The 19,566-nt window shown below is 40.4% G+C and overlaps 1 protein-coding gene across 4 annotated transcripts in view; it reads right to left on the bottom strand.

The window, feature by feature from the left end:
- dlg2 (discs, large homolog 2 (Drosophila)) overlaps positions 1–19,566 on the bottom strand; it is a gene marked incomplete in the record, with an annotated part of 191,521 nt that overhangs the window by 121,018 nt on the left and 50,937 nt on the right. For all 4 annotated transcript variants that reach the window (XM_042218875.1, XM_042218876.1, XM_042218877.1 and 1 more), the window contains 1 exon segment: positions 17,531–17,599. In XM_042218875.1, coding sequence (XP_042074809.1) covers positions 17,531–17,599 — 69 coding nt within the window.

The raw sequence follows: 19,566 nt of genomic DNA, 5'->3' as shown, positions 1-19,566 counted from the left end.
AAAAAAAAGAAAAACTGCAGATTAAGTTATTAAACTGCAGTAAATAAGTTAAAATAAACTATTTTGCTAAACGTATTTGCTTGTCAGCCTTCATGTGCATATGAACTTATGACATTTTAAAGTCTTTCCACAACATTTAGGAATGTGTTTGTGGGAATTTTTGGCCTTTGTTCCAGAAGTGCATTTGTGAGTTCAAGCACTGACATTGGGTGAGATCGTGCTGCAGTCTCCACTCTTTTTTATCCTAAAGGTGTTCTACAGGTGTGAGGTCAGTACTTTGTGCAGGCCAGTCAATTTCTTCCACACCAAACTCGCACATCCATATCTTTAAGGGCCTTGGTTTGTGAACTGGTGCGTGGACATGGTGGAACGTTTTGGAAGGTGCCATGCCCAAATAATGAAATTGTCCCAAATGGCTTGGTTATGCTGAAGCATCAGGAGTTCCTTTCACTGGAACGAAGCGGCTGAGCCAAAATCTTGAAAATAAATCCCACATCATGATCCCCCCTTCACCAATCTTTATACTTCAGTACAGTCAGACAAGTAGAGTTGTACTGGCAACCATCAAACCCAAGCCTCGTCCATCGGATTGCCAGACAAATAAGCAGGTAGAAGTCATGAGTTTTTCAACAGATGTATGAGAACTTGATAACTTTCCTGGGTGAACTCCTTACATCAAAGGGAAAGTCTATAAATGATAAACATAAACCAAAAAAAGGAAGTTGAACAGTTTATGATTTATGGAGAAAAAATTTTGTTTTTTCGTTCTTAGCTTTCAATTCAGAGTTACAATCTTTATACTAGCGACATGCCTACTGTTTTAAGGCAACAGTGAAGTATATGGGAGATGCACCAGTCTGCATGTTGCATATATTTTTGGCGCCAGCCTCCCTGTTACCATAGGAACTGTCTATCGATTCAGCTGTTTAAGTGAACTGACAACCAATCAGATCTGCAGCCATTACATATTTATTTATTTCTTCCTTAGAGTGAGAAGTTGAGCTGAGGGAGAAGAATGAGACAAACAGTGGCTTCCATGAAGTACAGAAGAAACATGTGGCTGAATGAGCTACAATGAAACTGATCCAAAATTCAGTCAGGAGGTAATTATGCTGTAACCTCAGCTCCAGGCCAAACTTCTGGATTTGAGCCAGTGAATCTCTCCTAATTGTGCTGCCAATTCACTGTATTCTTTAGAATCTGAACAAAAGATTAAAAGGATTTAAGCCACCAACCTTCCAATTAGTAGATGACCTGCTTTACCTGCTGGTAGGTCAGAAGACAATGAATCAAACACCTGACTCGCAAGCAGTTCCATGGCCACGTGACGCAATTTCATTCAATTCATCAAGTATTGAAATTTCAAGATGAACTTCTCAGATTACAATGTAAGAGATGAAGCAAATCAACAGACTGAAAATTCAATATGAATATATACACTTTTTGGCCAAAAGTGTCCATTCAACCTTCCAAATCACTGAATTCTTCCAATCACTTCCATGGCCACAGGTGTATAACATCAAGCACCATAGGCATGCTGATTGCTTCCAGAAACCTTTGTGAACAAATGGGTCGCTCTCAGGAGTTCAGTAAATCCAGTAAGTCCAGTTGTGAAATTTCCTTGCTACTAAATATTCCAAAATGAAAGCAATTTGGAATAATAACATCTAACCCAAGTGGTAAGCCACATAAAATCACTCATAAGATCAAACTTTCTTTTTCAGTGTGAGCTGACTCCATGTTGGATGAAGGCGTCACCAACTTTCTGCAGACTCAATTGCTACAGACTTCCAAACTTCACCTGGCCTTCAAATGAGTTCAAGAACAATGTATACAGAGCTTCATGGAATAGGTTTCCATGGCCAAGCAGCTGCGTTCAAGCCCCAGCTTTGTGGAAACAGTTTGGGGATGGCCTCTTCCATGTTTCAAGATAACTACACAGCAGTGCAGTAAGGTCCGTAAAGACATAGATGAGCGGGTTTGGTATGAACTTGACTGACCTCCACAGAGTCCTCAATTTAAACCAACAGAACACCTTTGGGATGATTCAGAGCGGAGATTGAGAGCCAAGCCTTCTCGTCCAATGTCAGTGTCTGACCTCACAAATGTGCTACTGTCGGGGCGACCGTGGCTCAGGGGGTTGGGAAGCGTATCTGTAACCGGAAGGTCACCGGTTCGATCCCGGGCTCTCTGTCGTCGTCGTTGTGTCCTTGGGCAAGACACTTTACTGGTGTTGGCCAGAGGGGCCGATGGTGCGATATGGCAGCCTCGCTTCTGTCAGTCTGCCCCAGGGCAGCTGTCTCCACCAGTGTGTGTGAGAGTGAATGAATAGTGGAATTGTAAAGCGCTTTGGGTGCCTTGAAAAGCGCTATATAAATCCAATCCATTATTACTGGAAATGGTCAAATATTCCCATGAATATATTCCTAAACCTTATGGAAAGCCTTCCCAAAAGAGATGAAGATCTTACGGCTCAGACCATTCTCATTCCCGACACGTAACATACCAACGATTTGTCACATCCCGAGGCGTCCAATAGGAACACAAAAGGTACCCTTCCGCGTCCCTATGATACGCGCCGGATTGTGGATGGAATCCAATTGAATGACGCTCCCGGCGGTAACACGCGTTCCAACTGTGTATTCCAGCCCTAACCCTAACATTAATCCTAATGACAGTAAAACGAAATGTACATGTGTAGATTCATTCCAAACATTTCTCATGTTTCCTGACATTTCTGAATGCGTAACATAGAGATGTGTTGGGAGGCTGAAAGCATAACATACCGACAATGTGTCACATGGCGTAATTTGTTACACTTTGGGATGAGAACGTGTTGTATGGCTGCAAAGGGTGGGCTGACATTGTATTAACCCCCTACAGATTAAGAATGGGATGTCAGTCAAGTTCATATAAGTGTTCAATTCAACTTGATCTATATAGCGCCAAATCACAACAACAGTTGGTTCAAGGCACAACTGTTGAAGGTGTTCTTTAAGGACATGGTCACTACAGCCATTTCCATCTTATCGGCAAACTTTACAAACATCTGTCCATTTCTCTTCTTAACACCATACTTATCACTTGATCCATAACCTCACCTCTGTTTCCTTCCTGTCCATCAAAGTGTGCGCCAATCACACTCTCTCCCTTGGGGACATTCTCTCCAACTTACTCCAAAATTTCTCTTTATCTCCTGACATCCAACATGTGGGACATACTCACCGACAGCATTAAACATCCCCTAGGCATCAATATTCCTCCAAGAAATGACTCCTAAAATTTATGTTCCTATCTATGCCATGATACAATGGTTTGAATCCACCTCCAATACTCCTGGCCTTGCTTCCCTTCTACTTGGGTTTACACATAATACACTTGCCTTCCTTCTTTCCAGCATATCAGCCAACAGTTCCTTCACCAATCAGAATCTGACATTTAGTGCCCCTACATTCATCTCCACACCTTTTCTTCTCTTTCACTGCTTCCTGACATGCCTTCGCCCTTCCCTCTGCCTTTGTTTCAGCCAACTATAGTTCAATAAGGAGAGATCATTAGAATAAAATGAACATGATTTATTGATGTACAGAATTTTGATGGTTTTCTGAAGTACTCCTGAGCCCACGCGGTAATATCCTTTACAGAATGATGTTTTAAAATGCAGTGCTGCCTGAGGTATCGAAGGTCATGGGCATCCAGTGTTGGTATTCGGCCTTCCCGCTTTCATGCAGCGATTTCTGCAGATGCTCGGAGTCTTTTGATGATATTATGGACAGTATATGATGAAACGCCTGGATTCCTTGCAATTGTACGTTGAGAAACATTGTTCTTAAACTGCTGGACTATTTGCCCACGCAGTTGTTCACAAAGTGGTCATCCCATCCTTGCTTGTGAACACCTGAGCCTTTTAGGGATAGTACCTTTATACCGAATCATGACAAACACCTGTTTACAATTAACCTGTTCACCTGCAGAATGTTGAAAACAGGTGTGTTTTGAACATTCCTCAACTTTCCCAGTCTTTTGCTGTCTCTGTCCCAGCTTTCTTGGAACGTGTTGCAGACATCAAATTCAAAATGAGTGAAGATTTGCAAAACAACAACAAACTTTATCAGTTTGAACATTAGATGTCTTGTGTTTGTGGTGTATTCATTTGAATATACGTTGAAAAAGATTGTATTCGGTTTTTATTTATGTTTTACACAACGCCCCAACTTCTTTGGAATTTGGATTATACATGTATACTGTATACCCAATGTTGGGTAAGTTACTTTGAAAAAGTAATTAGTAATAGTAAATAGTTACTTCTTCAAAAAAGTATCTCTGAGTTAGTAACAGAGTTATTATAAAAGTAACTAAATTCTAGGAAAAGTAACTACTGCGTTACTTTAAAAAATGTTCAACCCTCTGTGGTCGAGGGTGTTTTTGACTACTTGTCATTTCACCTTTAAAAACGATTTATCCTGCCTTGTTTTGTTTGGTGCCGTTCTTTTCAGCACAACCTCACACGTCTGAATTTACAGTTATTTTTTCATTTGACATACTGTATCAGCACAGCTGATCTGAAACCAGACACAAAATATAAAATCCGAGTAGAAAAAGTTATGTTTTTACTGTAACAACCACAAACATGTTTAAAAATCATTCTCTTAACTTGAAATGCAAATATAAACCTATGCACAGGTTTTACAAACAACAAAGTTATATGCAGCTATTTACCTAAAATGCAGCCAAGCTGTTTTTTTATAACCACTGAAACTATTTACAGAACAATCAGCTGTTCTGCATCAAATAAGATGCCACACAATCTATTTGTGCCCCTCCCAAAAATAATTTCTGCCCACTGTAAGATAAAAAAGCAGATCACAGGCTGATACCTGCAGGCCTGACAGCAGCAGGTGTGTCGCTGCTCCTGTTTCCACCTGCAGACAGTGTTTACACTGTTTGGTGGCTTTTCGGCAGCAGCTGTGATCTTCAGCAGTCGCCTCATTGTTCTGACACACACAACAACACTATCCACTACACTACACACTCACTTCACAATACACTACACACTCACTCAAAACTCTCTCTGTCACTCTTTCTTTCACTCTCTCTTGGCATCATCACTCCTAAAACTTCACCCTTGTCTTGGGTTGACATAGCGTCTTGGTTCCATGTAATCTTAAATTGATCATGTGATTGGTTTACCATGACTACTTTGTTCTTCCTCAATCAGCAGCACTTGTGCAATTGTTTTGCCCCCCACTACCTCCCGGTAAGCTGAAGACAGCCTCAGCACGTCCGCACCACTTTTTCTTGTTAGCAACAGTAACGGCGTTGTAATGATAGCAACAGTAATTAGTTAGATTACTGGTTACTGAAAAAAGTAACAGTGTTAGTAATGCCGTTACTTTTAACGCTGCTGTTCCCATCACTGTGTATATCTATGTATCTAAAGGGATCAAAATGACTCATCAGTTCTAGAAGTTGTCATTTTTTGCCTTTTTATCCCAATTTCCCCCAACTATATAATAAATAAACCCATTTAATAAATGCACGCACAATATGTTTAAGATTTTGACGGGTTAATCAGGATAAGTTAATTTAGCAATTAACAGTTTTACAATGTAGGCTTCTGAGCTACCATTCTTAATACACACTGACAGGAAAATTACTTTTCATCCCCAAAGACTACTTATCTTTTAAGCACTTTAAAAGTGGTACACTTGGTATATATACACTGTATTATTCTTATGTGGTCAAAAATTTATATGAAAAAACAAACAAACCCAGCAACAATGACAGCATATCAAACAGGTTCATCCAGGGATCTGTTTATTTTTTCCCCTCCCCTCTATTTTCCTCTCACTCAATTACAAAAGTATATTCATCATGCCCAAAAGCATTACAACAGAACAGCAGACGTAGCTTATAGTACTTCAGATCTCTTTGCAGCAACTGTGCATTACACAGAAAGCACATATGTTTCATATTTAATAGTTTTGGCAGTGCATACGCCACGAGTTAAACCTTATATACTGCATGTTTCAGGTTGTTTTACACTCCGTCAGGTCTATTCCACAGTACTGCATACAATATTAACACAGCTGAGAGGTAATATATTCAATAACCATGAGTCACAAAAAATGCTAAATTGAAAAAACAAAAAAGACGAAATTCCCAAAACAGCAAACGCAGCGTTGATTTTGCTCAGAAACCAGGTGATCCATGTAAAGTCCAAATTTGTCAAATGGTCATAATTATTCAATCATTAGCCACCATCAGTGTTACCCTCTGACAGCACTCATGTATTATCCCTCTGGCATGCTGATAACCTGTGCCCTATCAGTGTTCAGACATAATGTAATTCATTCAGTTCAATTCAATTCATTTCAAATGCATTTATATTGCTGTGGCGCGGCTTGTAGTCCTGTACAACAGTTTTTCTGTGTGTTTATTAACTTCTTGCTTAGCCTCAGGTAGGGTCACCTCTCCTACCCAGACAGAACCAGTGGAGACCTGCATTCGAGACTCTCTCACTACGGGAATCATTCAACCATCCTCTTCCCCGGCAGATGCAGGCACTTTGATTATCTAGTGATGCTGTTTTGGTTGACCAGTGCAACACTGGTGTTCCAGGCATTAGTCAACGATGCTCTAAAGGATCCTTAATGTGTTTGTGTTTGGATATCTTGTATATCTAGACAAGTAAAGGTTTTGCAATGACTTTTGGAGAATCAGATGTATGTGAAGTATCAGTGTTGTGATACTTCTCATTTCATTTCTGGACACTCGAAAACATTGTTATAACTTTGAGCATCAGCAATTCTTTCTCTCAAGTCTAAACTGGTTGATTTTGTTTTGATACTTTGTCAACTGAGAGCACAAATCCTTTCTGAAGTTTTTATATTCCCTGTAAAGTAGACAGTATCCCCCACTTTAACTTGATATATATATGTATATGTATGTTCAATGGTCAATAGTGACTCTGTTGTCCCCAATGAGAAGCTGATTTGCAGTATGTCCACACAGAGAAAAAAACAGCCTAAGTTTCATCAGTAGCATCAACAAAGTGTTATTAAGCATGATAATAGCAGCAGGTATAACAGACACTCTATCTCTCTTGGTCATCACTGCAGGGACTTCATGCTGACGACCAGAAAATCTCTAAAGACAGGATGGTCTGAACATAACATGACAGAGGTTTCCTTACTCAGCACCAAAGTTCACAAGCTGGACCTGAGACCTTCCTGAGATCTGAACAGCCACTTTAACCAGGTGACCGAGTCTGGGCTTATTGGTCAAAGACAAATTACCGAGCAATGATCCATCCATCCATCTTCTTCCGCTTTATCCGGGGCCGGGTCGCGGGGGCAGCAGCCTAAGCAGAGAAGCCCAGACCTCCCTCTCCCCAGCCACCTCCTCTAGCTTATCCGGGGGAACACCAAGGAACCTAACCCCCCTTTGGACTGTAGGAGGAAGCCAGAGTACCCGCAGAGAACCCAACCAAACACGGGGAGAACATGCAAACTCCACACCCAAAGACCCTGGCCAGGTGTTGGAATCAAACTCAGGACCTTCTAGTAGTGAGGTAACAGTGCTAATCACCACACCGCCGTGCTGTCAAACATCAGGGATATGAAACTGCAACCACTTTACAGAATTTAACAAGATATTAGATGAGACGCTACCACTAACTGCTTCTTTCAGCTGCTCACCGCAGTGGTTGTCACAGTGGATGATCTGCCTCCATGTCACCCCATCCCTTGTATCCTCCTTCACAACATTCATGAATTTTATCCCTGGCAGCCCCATATTCAATAACCATATCAACCCTGCATCTTTCTTTTTCACCAAAAAGCTGACTCGACACACAAAGAAAAAAAAAGCACCTTAGTATCTTTTGCTTCCATATTTGACACAAACGAAAGCTTCCAGGTTTCCAAAAACAGTTTGACTGATCCTTTAGTAAAGCAGCGCCTCTTTTGCGGTTTCTTATCCAGCATAGGACTGTTCTGATGTTAGGAGAGCAGTAATAATACTGGGCAAAGTGACAATCCCATGATTTTTGTAACACACTTCCAATAACTCTAATTATTAAAAACATCTTCACCAAATTAATTCTTACACCAAGAGAAAAAGAGAATCTCTAACATTTTAGAAGAGGCTACCCGTCTGGGATCTTAATCCCTAATTTCATTAATTCAGTTTTATGGAAATTGACTGTAATACAAGACAAACAGTCAAATTGAAAGGTCTTGAATGCTGGACACTGGGTCAGAAATATACACAAGCTTATCGTCAGCATACAATCATATTTTGGGTTCTAAAGCTTCCCTTTGACCAAACCCTTGCTGTTCTTGTTGCTATAGTTAGTGGGTCAATTATCATTGAAAAAGATTAAGGGGATAAAAGGCACCCCTGCCTGGTACCACACTGCATCTTTGTATGATGACACGCACACACACACACAGAGTTCTGGTTCTCCAGCAGAACCAGGATCATGGAGGGGCAACCATCCTCTGCAATCAGTTGAGGGTGAGGGGAAAGAGGAGGAGAGCAAAAAAAGACAGGACAAAAGGTGAACAATAGGAGGCAAGGCAAGAGTTGAAGTTACTAATTAACAGTAGTGGTGTTTTAAAACAAAGAGTGAAGGGATTAGTCAAAAAGAAACAGTCACTGGAAGCTGCCAGCAGTGGAAGCCTTTTAGCAGCATCATTTAAAGATGGTTCAGGGTCACCTGGTCCAGCCCTAACAATAAAGAGTTATCAAAAAGGAAAGTTTGAAGCCTAATCTTGAAAGTAGAGATAGTGTCTGTCTCCTGAATCCAAACTGGAAGCTGGTTCCACAGAAGAGGGGCCTGAAAACTGAAGGCTCTGCCTCCCATTCTACTTTTAAATACTCTAGGAACAACAAGTAGGCCTGCAGAGCGAGAGCGAAGTGCTCTAATAGGGTGATATGGTACTACAAGGTCATTGAGATAAGATGGGGCCTGATTATTTAAGAGCTTGTATGTGAGGAGCAGGATTTTACAGGGTTAGAGTGATGGATGAAGCAAAGCTAAAATGGGGAAAATCTGCTCTCTCTTTCTGGTCCCTGTCACTACTCTCGCTGCAATGTTCTGTATTAATGGGAAGATTTTTAGAGATCTTTGCTAAAGCACAGACAGATACAGCCACTTAGAACTACCTCTCCCAGCCAGCTAAGATTTGGTTAAGAACCAGCTGCGGAGCGGCTAAGGATCTGCCACGGTCCTGTCAGGATCCAGGTGGTTATTGTAAGTGGCTGTATCTGTAGCTAGGACTGGATCAGGTGACCCTGAATGCTTCAGTAGGTCTAGTGTGCCCGGGGATTCACACAATGCGCTGAATGTTCTTTCTTTATTCACCTTTATAAACACAGTGAGTAAAAATAGTGTTTCTAAACCACTATGCATTTAAATCATCAGTTATTCTTAGTCTCTGGCTATCTTCCACAGTGTCTCCCTCCCCTCACCCCCAAACAACTGTGGAAGATGGCTTCCCCTTCCTGAGCCTAATCCTGCCAGAGGTTTCGTCTCTTAAAGAGATTTTCCTTCCCACTGTCACCAAGTGCTTCCTCACAGGGAGTCATTTAATTGTAGTGGTTCTCTGTATTATTGTAGGACGAATATTTGGAACTATATAAACAAAATTAAATTAAACTGAATTATAATGGGACCCTCACAGCCAGCCTGGTGTCCTGGCAGCTCGGGTTAGAGCCCAGCTAACTAAAGCTAAGTTACTATATCCACACCAGCTACTGTGGTGAATCTAATTATAAGATTATAACAGTTTGGTGTACAATGCACTGAGCTAAGCTGCATTTGCAGTGAGTACCATTAGTGCTAAAATAGCTTCAACAGCTAACACACCGACCAGAGAGCTGGATAACCACAGGTCATACTTACATACTTTGAATATAACCTGCAGGTGATTCCAGAGAAATGTAGTTTAATTCATTTGAGAAGAGCTACAAATGTGATTCTGTGGTCATCAGTTTATGAAACTTCAAAACTTCAAAAGTTTGGTGATATTTCCTAAAAAAAAGGTTTAGAAATGATTTTTGCTGTAATTTTAATACACAAAAGAGAAACAAATGTCAACTTCATTAAATTCAATTTTTATTTATGCAGGATGAGATCACAACAATAGTTGCCTCAAGGTGGTTAACATTGTAATATTGTCCCACATAGTTAGGTTATAAATACAGATGTGATAGGGCAGAGACCTGGGTTCAAACCCACCGGCCATTTACTGTGCACCCTCTCCCAGCTTCTGTCTTCTCTGCACTGTCCTATGTCCGTAAAGATCATACAGTTTTAGATTAGATGAAAATAAAGGTGATATTCAAAGAGAGTTTCACTTTGACTCGTGACTATTAAAACAGGGGCCAATGGCTGCAACCAGGGACGCCACAATACCAGATGTTACAAACTTGGAACTAATGCCAGTAGAAATACTTTTTCTGGTAATTAAATATATTCTTAATACCCAAATGTAAAGAAAGATTATCCAACATGAACAAAAATTTAACTTCTGACATAGTGATGGCAGACCATTTATTAAAATGTTTTTAACGCTATGAGCCGCGTAGAGTCACTGCAGCATCTGAAGTTATCCATTGTGGTCCTATCCTCAACCACCGATGATCCCTGTCTGATGTTCTTCATTCACGGTGCTTTGTGATGTTACAAGTGTCATGATGAGATACTTTGAATTAATTTTGAATCATAAACAGGAAAGAGGTAAGGATTATGTATACCAAGGAAACAATAACTTAGAAAGGAAATCTAATAAACATGATGACAGTATGGTGGTCACAGGGACTGAAGAACTGCTCTTTTGAGTGATGCAATGATCGTTTGCACAGTAACTTAAACATTTTCTAAAATAAAATGTTCCAGGTGTGCACAAAGACTTCTGCGTTACAGTGAAACAACCTTTTTCTTGCAGTGCTGGCATTACTCACGTTGTGTGAGCACTGGGCTGCAGCAGAGCCACAAGTTCAAAACAGCTTCTGTTGCCATATCTGAGCTTTTTATAGTGTTGCTGACTGAAAGACGTGAACCAGAACAGGTAAACAGAAATGTCCAGCAGCAGCAATGAAAATGAATTTATACAACTTTTTACTTTAGAGTGACATGGGAATGAAGACAACCAGGAGGGAGGGATAGCAAACATCTATATTCATGAAAACATCCATAAACAACCAACACACAAACAGCGTTTTCCCCTGCTTTACCTCATCCCTCATTCCCGTACAGTGACTATTCTCAAGTCCAGTGAATCATGTCTCTTACCTTGGTTGTGACAATGCAAAGACAATCCATGTTCATCAGACAAAAAAGGAGCTCTCAATATATTGTCAGATTCATCACCACTTATCTCATCCCTGAAGGAAAAATGTGGGAAGACGGAAAAAGATGCCAGTATGAAGAACCGAGGAGGTAAGGATTACCAGAGAACGAGAGGGGGAGGAAAGAGGAAGAAAACATGCACACGCTCTCCTTTGCAAAGGAGAGAAACCACAGCGGACAGACATTACTGCATGTGGGCCCCTCTCAAGGATTGAGATGCCTCCTCCACACCGCTGAAGGCAATCAGAATTCTTTACGCCATCTCAGAGCACAGCGCACGTCATCGTCTAACACGCACACAAAACAGTAGCTCCACACACCAACCCCAAATTCTTCCTCAGATTCTCTCCCTCTCATTCACCCTCTGCCTCCTCGTTTGAGTCCATTCTCTGCTCGTCTCTAGGCTGCACAACAGAACAGTGCTATACGGTGAGAGAAAGCAAGGGCAGGAAGGACAGGAGCGTCAGCTCTGTTAATGGTAAAGGTTCCCCTTGCTCTCTTTTTCATTGGCTGTCTGCTGAGGCAGACTGCTGGAACTCAGTAACACACTGGCTTCAATTTAATCTGCATCCAGTCGCAGCACAGCACTCACCCTTCCACTCACTAGTTTCTAAGCAAAAGAACTTTATGGATCTTTAATGTTAGGAATTACATGTTTAAAATGTTTCCCACTTGGCTTTAGGTAAAACAAATGAAAAATCTGTCAGCATCTCCGCTATAATCAATTCAATTCAACATCAGCATCAGTCGCCTCAAGGCGGAGAGCGAAGTGCTCTAATAGGGTGATATGGTACTACAAGGTCATTAAGATAAGATGGGGCCTGATTATTTAAGACCTTGTATGTGAGGAGCAGGATTTTGAATTCAATTCTGGATTTAACAGGAAGCCAAAACAGGAGAAATCTGCTCTCTCTTTCTAGTCCCTGTCAGGACTCTTGCTGCAGCATTTTGGATCAGCTGAAGGCTTTTCAGCGAGTTTTTAGGACTTCCTGATAATAATGAATTACAGTCGTCCAGCCTGGAAGTAATAAATGCATGAACTAGTTTTTCAGCGTCACTCTGAGACAGGATATTTCTAACTTTAGAGATGTTGCACAAATGGAAGAAAGCAGTCTTACATATTTGTTTAATATGTGCGTTGAAGGACACGGGAAGACAACTGACTTTGGTTGCTGAGGTTTTCAGCTTCACATGTCTCAGATACATAAAAAGGTTGGTGGTGTACCAAGGCCCTTTAAACCCTAACTCGTCACTGACAGGGTTTTCCGACATTTTTAAAATTACTGTAACTTTTGACTATGCTTCCACCTCACTGTCAGCCATCCTGTTAGCAGGGCCTATGCTATCTTTGGCTACACCGGCTACAAAAAGATAGTGACAGATCGGGACTCCCGATCCGTACCGCGCATGTGCAGGGGTTTTCTTCTTCTTCTGTTCGTTTAATGGCAGTGTACCCCCCAGTGTACGAGGATACCGCCACCTGCTGACTGAGCGAATGAACCCTATTGTAAACTGAATTAGCGTCATTACAAACGTGTGTTAAATTTGATTTAGTGATAGTCGAGTGTGTTTATGCTTGTCTGTGTGGAGAGGATTGTTGGAAAAGTGATGATAATGTCCGCTATCACTGTCAGTTGCCAGTAAACACTTCATCTGGCTGCTGAATCTTCGCGTGACATATTATAATGTCTGTATTATTAACTCTGTCATTAGGCACCATTCTTCTTATTTTACGGCGCTGTTGTTCAATCGGGGGACGCTCTCTGTTGAGGAGAAAAGCGTGAATTTGTTTGTATACGGAGGTATCCATTGTTTAAATGTCCCCGTAGTCGAAAAGGAGGCAGAGCTGCTGAGAAATGCTAGAAGCAAACTGGACGCTAACCGTATCATTCAAATATATTGAATGTCGCAATGTTGGCAAAGAGAGGAAGTGACGTAAGATTTGCGCATGCGGGGTACGGATCGGGTTTCCGGTACGGATCGGGTAGTGACAAGCACCACCACTAATCAAAACATAGCAAATTAAAAAAAAAAAATCAACTTTTGACTTTTCATCTTTGATAGAGTTTGAAAAGTGATCCAAATATGTGCTCAGTGCAATACTGCCATGGATGCAGGCACCAAGCATTGTCAGTGGCACATTTTAATGCAATCCAGAATCACAGATTTAACTATTTGTCTGCAGATGTGCACTCTTATTCTCAATTACAAAGTGACTGGAACATACTTTATGCGATACTTTATCAACTATTGTTGAGCTATGTATTAAGTCCTTTATTTAAACACTCCCAGGTGGATGAGGTCTGGGGAACTAACCTCTGACAATTTTCAACTGAAATTACTTAACGAAACATCCAGTTATATGAAGAAGAACTCGGTACAGAACTTGCAGTGCAGTTCAGTCTTGCCTAAGATTCTATAAATGCATGAAAAAGAAATTTGTGTTTGTTTTTCATGCATCTAAGCTTTGCAGCCTTCTTTTTCTGTGGCCAAAAGTCAAACATGACAACAATGCTGTTGGCGTGTTTTTGATTTGCACAGTTGGTTTTCATCTTTTCTCTCTATGTCCTCATATATTCATACAAACTCGTATTAGATAACGTTAGGGAGTTGCTTGTGAAACGAGATGATAGAATTTTTATTACTCTTTCAGTCAGAATGTCAAGAAATTCTAATGCGACTCTAATGCAGCATTGGGTGTGTGGTGAGTCTTTCTAAACCCCCCTCCCAAAAATCTCTAAAAATATAGTCAGTGGGAAAAGTCCCAGAGAGAAATGTTTAAGGAGAAAGCAACAATGCCTTTTTCTTAAACAACCAGTGAATAATTAGCTTTTTTCTCCTTTCTTTTTTGTTTGTTTGTTTGTTTTTTATTATTGAGAAAACAAAATAGCAACTATGGAAGACATATCCAGGACAAGGACAACAGCAACAACAACACAGAGTAAAACAATCATTGGAATATGGAGTACGAAGGATAAACGTAAAGATTATCCTTCGTAAACCCCCCAAGATTGCTAAACCCCCCAAAACGTGACTATCGAGGGTTGGGACCAGCAAGCATAGGTACAATCTTACAAGCCTCTCCTCTTGTTATTCCCCAAACGCCCATTCTTTTCTCTCTCTTTTCTGTCCTTTTTCTTCTTCTATTCCTCCACTTTTTTCTCCCAATCTGCCCTTCACCCCCTGTCCACTCCAGCACAGTATCTACACAGACAATAATATGAATAATAAAATAAATGAATAAAAACATTAACTAAAGAAGCTTATATTTTCACAAAAAATTTAACTCTTTATAAAAACCAAAAAACATTTTGAAATCATTCATTCAATCTTTTTTAAAATGCAACTTTAAAAAGAGAAATAAAAAGATTCAAAAATCAAGATTTATTTCTGACATTTAAAATTGATTCCACTCCTCATTTTCAAAACCATTTACTCACTGCATTTACCTTTCCTGTCAGTTCATAGCGATCATATTAGCAAATGCATTATCTTTGGGATTAACTACCGAATTAGCTGTAAACTATCAGATTACCTATGCCCGTTACCATTTCTGTGTTTTGTTTTGCTTTGTTTTCGGGTCCTTGGAGAAAAAGTAATGCAGTCCGCTGCAATATAAGGAGCTCACTGATTGGTTAGCGATTCACGGAGGGGAAGACGTAGCTAACTGTTTGAATTGAACAACACTGCTATTTACGCTGAAAACTTTGCACTGCCCTTTGTACAAGCACACACTCTAAAAAGGCATTTAGCCTTGCTATTCCCGCTCTTTCTAACATGGCAGGTTGTAACATCCTGACTGCTGGGATTGCCACATTATCACGACGGCGGTCTTCAGATCCTTGCAACCACTACTGTGTCTGGATTGTTAGCCAGCAGCTGCTCATCTCTCTGAAACTAGAACTCCCTGATCGCTGTTGTTCTCATTCACTGTACTGTTGTGGGGATCCTTCATGATCTTGATTAATCTGCCTTTTCTTAGCAATTTATTTGTGCTGCCAGGTGATCATAGAGTGCCACGAGGTTCTTCAGCCACTAGGCGAGGATCACGTCATGGCTCTTCCTTTAGGAGGTTGCTGTAGTCCGCTGTCAGGTTCACATTCTGTGTATTGTGTGACGCCTCTGCTTATATATTATATATTATCTTATATATAGCACTTTTCTACAATTCTCGAGCACTCAAAGTGCTTTATACAACATGCCACATTCACCCATTCACAGTCAGTCACACAAGCACTTTTTTGTACGCTTTTAAATAATTCCTAACTACCATTCACACACATTCATATTGATGGATGCATCTATTTAGTGTTCTAAGGAAGGAACAGTGAGGAATTAGTGACAGGGTCATGAGAGGCCAAGTCTCACTGATTCACGTGGTGACCGAAGGCTGGTCCATCTGACCTGATCCAACAGACAAGCTACTGTAGCTCAAACTGCTAAAAAGGGTCAGGAATGGTTTGAGGACCATAACTGGTTATATAAAACAGTCTAATCAAACATCTGTTGTATTTGCTGCACAAATAAATTCGATTCATGGAGGTCCCACCTCACAACCTTCAGGACTTAAAGGATGTGTTGTTATCAGATCAGTATCCTCCAACAGGCAGCAGCAACGGCATTAAGCTATAATCCAAAGAAGCAGCATGCTGTGTTGGAGCATGCAAGTGTTCAGTCTAGGCAACAATTAGAGCACAATAAGACATGCTCACACTGCTGAAAAAACACAGACAAACTCAAACATCAAAGTTATTTTCATCAGTTAATTTTTCTTTGTCATAAACTCCAAATTTCTGTATATTTTCTTTTGTTGTTTGTATTCGAATCTTTTGTGCTGGTTACGATGGTGGTAAGCTCCCATGGTTACATGTACATCATTACTAACTCAGCATCTATCGTACTATATAACTGTGCGGAAGAAAGTGTAGTTCTAGTCCGTTCTAGTCAGTCTAGCACTATAACACAAACCTTTAACCCTTCCCATGTGATCCATCTCCCACTTATGAGAACCTGAACTGCTCATTTCCTCCACATCAGCTGTCACGGTACCTGTTTGCTGGAGTCATGCTGCAGAAGAGGTGTGTTGCAGATTTTGACCTTGATTACTGCCTTCATTAGTGTTTGAAGCAGCACCCCTCCAGTCCCAGTTGCTTCTTGCTCTTACTGAAGACATTTGCAAGCACAAACTGTCTTTGCCAGAATGACAGAGCTAATCTTTTCAGGCGATGTGGCTCAGGCAGCTTTGACTTATTGCATTACAGAGCAGGAATGCTTTAACCTCCTTTGTTAGAGCTGCCACTTGTTGTATGCAACAACACTGACAGTGCAAACTATTTGCATGACGGATTTACTGAAGAATCCACTGTACACTTTGCATGTCCTATACAAATGAACACAAAACATTTTCTTCTGAAATGCAATAATGGGTTTCATGACTGTAGTCTCGATGGCTATAGACAACTTCTACTTGGCTCCATTTTAATTTACAATGAATAAAGGAGAATGAAATTCACTAAGATTTATGTTATGAGTACAAAACTACGGATCGATACAGACAAACATGGAGTGAACAGTATTGCTGTCCCATTGATTTAAAACTGGACGTTTTACAGACATTTAGTTTCTTAAATCAGACTCTCTGATCATACTCTGTCATACTATGATCATGTCAGAGAGCCTAATTTGCACAGGAAAGATTTAATTTCCATTCAAACAAATACACTCTCAGGTTCTTAATCATGTTCAGTTAGTACTACTTAGCAAACTAACACTGTCATCTTCAGACAGGCCAGTCCCTGCTCTGAGACCCTAACAAAAAGCTTGGCTAACGTCGTTCCAGCCCGGTTTGTACCACTAACATATTATTACCACAGCAGTTGTTATTCTGGTGCCAAGCACTAATCTTGTTTACATTTCGAGCTTACTGTTACTGGGATTATGCAGCACCAGATTCTTCCAGCTGCTTCTTAAGGAACCAAGTGCTGTGCTGGGCTGCAGTGTTCTGCCATGCTATGACTGTTGATGAGTGTACAAGTTTGAACGCAGAACTAAATCAACTAAAATGGATGCTGCTAGCAGAGGCACAAGGCACTTGTTGTGATGTACACAAGATCCCACTAATCTACTGCAAGCCATACACTACTGCTACACTGCAAACATACAGAAACTCACCTCAGGGGTGTTTGCACTGCACTCTGCTTGCTCTCTCCCACTGGGCTCTGAGCTGCTGTGCTCCCTCTGCTGGGAACAACAAACAGGTGCATAAGCCACTCTGATAATGACTGGTGTTGTTCTTAGAAATGCCTAGCTGAAGTATACACATGCAACAAAGAACACTGTGTATGTATATTGTGAAATAATAATATAATATGGAGGTTTTTGAAGTGTTGACTAGCTGATAACTGCACAACAGTAACAGGATGCAGTTGTAAGAGTTATGCAAGAACTGGCAACGATAAGTAGATGAAGTGATCATACGCTGGTCAGACTGTCTCCAATTAGAAGCTCAAATAGTCTAAGCCTAAAAATAAAACCTCTTTATACCATCCTGTTTCTAACAGCAATACCTTTAACTTTTCATGTAGAATCATTTAGTTATTTTTTATTACATAATTTATGTTTATTCATTAAGTTAAGTATTATTTAGCTATGAATTGTTATTATGTAGTATTATTTATGTAATATTAAGACAAAAACAGATGATGGATCTCGCTCACAAGATACTAATTTGACAGAACACTGCATAAACTAGAGGAGGATTAGGACACCATCAGAATTCAAACCAATTAACTGAGTCAATCTATACTATACTCATTCAGCTATTATTTTAGCTAATGTGGCCGCCCTCTGTGGTTATTACTGGACATAATAACTACCAACAAATCTGCCAAAACAAAAGTAGGAAAAACAAAATGCTGCTACGAACAGAGCTGATTCAACTATGATTACAATGAGTGACATTTTTAACATAAAGTTGTTAGATGATATATTACCTGCTTTTTTGTATACAAATGTTACCAAATGAACATGCAGCTGAGAAATAAAATCAAACACATCACTGTAATGTAGAATATATGTAGAAAGTTCAGGAAGTGAAAAAACATAATTCACATAATTCTTCCATTAACATGAAAAAAAAACATTATTATTATTATTGTTCATGATTCAGCACATATCAAACATGCAGAGCTGCATGCTGTGGTGGACTCTTATGCATAAGGGAACAGCCAGAATATATGCATATATGTATATATATTACTATTTCGTCATTGTTTCACCTACTTCAGCAAAAGAATTTGTCTAATATGGAATAAATAAATCATTTCTCATTCCTAAAATGTCCTAAGAGGAATGTGCAATGCTTTGCATCAGGACTGCACACATGATCCCATGAGTTATGGTCTTGGTTTTCTGTGAAGTATTTCAGTTTTGTTCCCTGATTTGATTTAAATAAGATTCTTTCTTGTATTTACATTTTGCTTCTTTCTCACATGTTCCTTTGCCTTTGTGTTGAAAGAGCCAGATAGGCAGATAAGATTAACTCAGCAGGTGATTTAACTCTTGCTTCTACTTAAAATTAGGCTTAGAGCAGCAGTTTTCTGTGGGAATATATTTGTCACAGTCCTGGGTTGGTGACCCAGTGTTTTTGGTTTCTGTACTTTTACTTTTGATGTTATTATGAGTATGACTGTTTGTTTTGGTTTCTGTCCTAGTATTTCTAGCTTCCTAGTTTGCCAGTACTTCCTGAGTTCTTGTTTTCAGGTTCTGTTATTTGGTTTCCCCCTCATAAGACTGGCTACGAAATGGAGCAACTGGAAGCCACCTCCTCTACGTGGATGACGACAAGCCAAGAGTGAACGAGACATCGATTCACTGATCCACACCACCAGGCTATACAGCAATGACATGGGAATAATGTTCGGACTGGAGAAGTGTAGTCAGATGGTAACGAAGAGAGGGAAGGTAGCCAGAACTGAAGGAATCGAACTACCAGAAGGCAGCATTGCAGACATAGAGGTTAGCTTCAAGTACCTGGGGATCCCACGGGCAAATGGGAACCATGAAGAGGCCGCTAGGAAAGCTGCAACCACCAAGTACCTGCAGAGGGTCAGGCAAGTCCTGAGGAGTCAGCTGAACGGTAAGAATAAGATCCGGGCTATCAACACCTACGCCCTGCCTGTGATCAGGTACCCTGCTGGGGTAATAGG

Source organism: Haplochromis burtoni, unplaced genomic scaffold (assembly GCF_018398535.1).
Source record: "Haplochromis burtoni strain Fernald_Lab_line unplaced genomic scaffold, NCSU_Asbu1 Contig_24, whole genome shotgun sequence".
NCBI classification, from domain to species: Eukaryota; Metazoa; Chordata; class Actinopteri; order Cichliformes; family Cichlidae; genus Haplochromis; species Haplochromis burtoni.
Note: the sequence above shows the minus strand (reverse complement) of the source record. Positions and strands in the feature narration are given on the sequence as shown.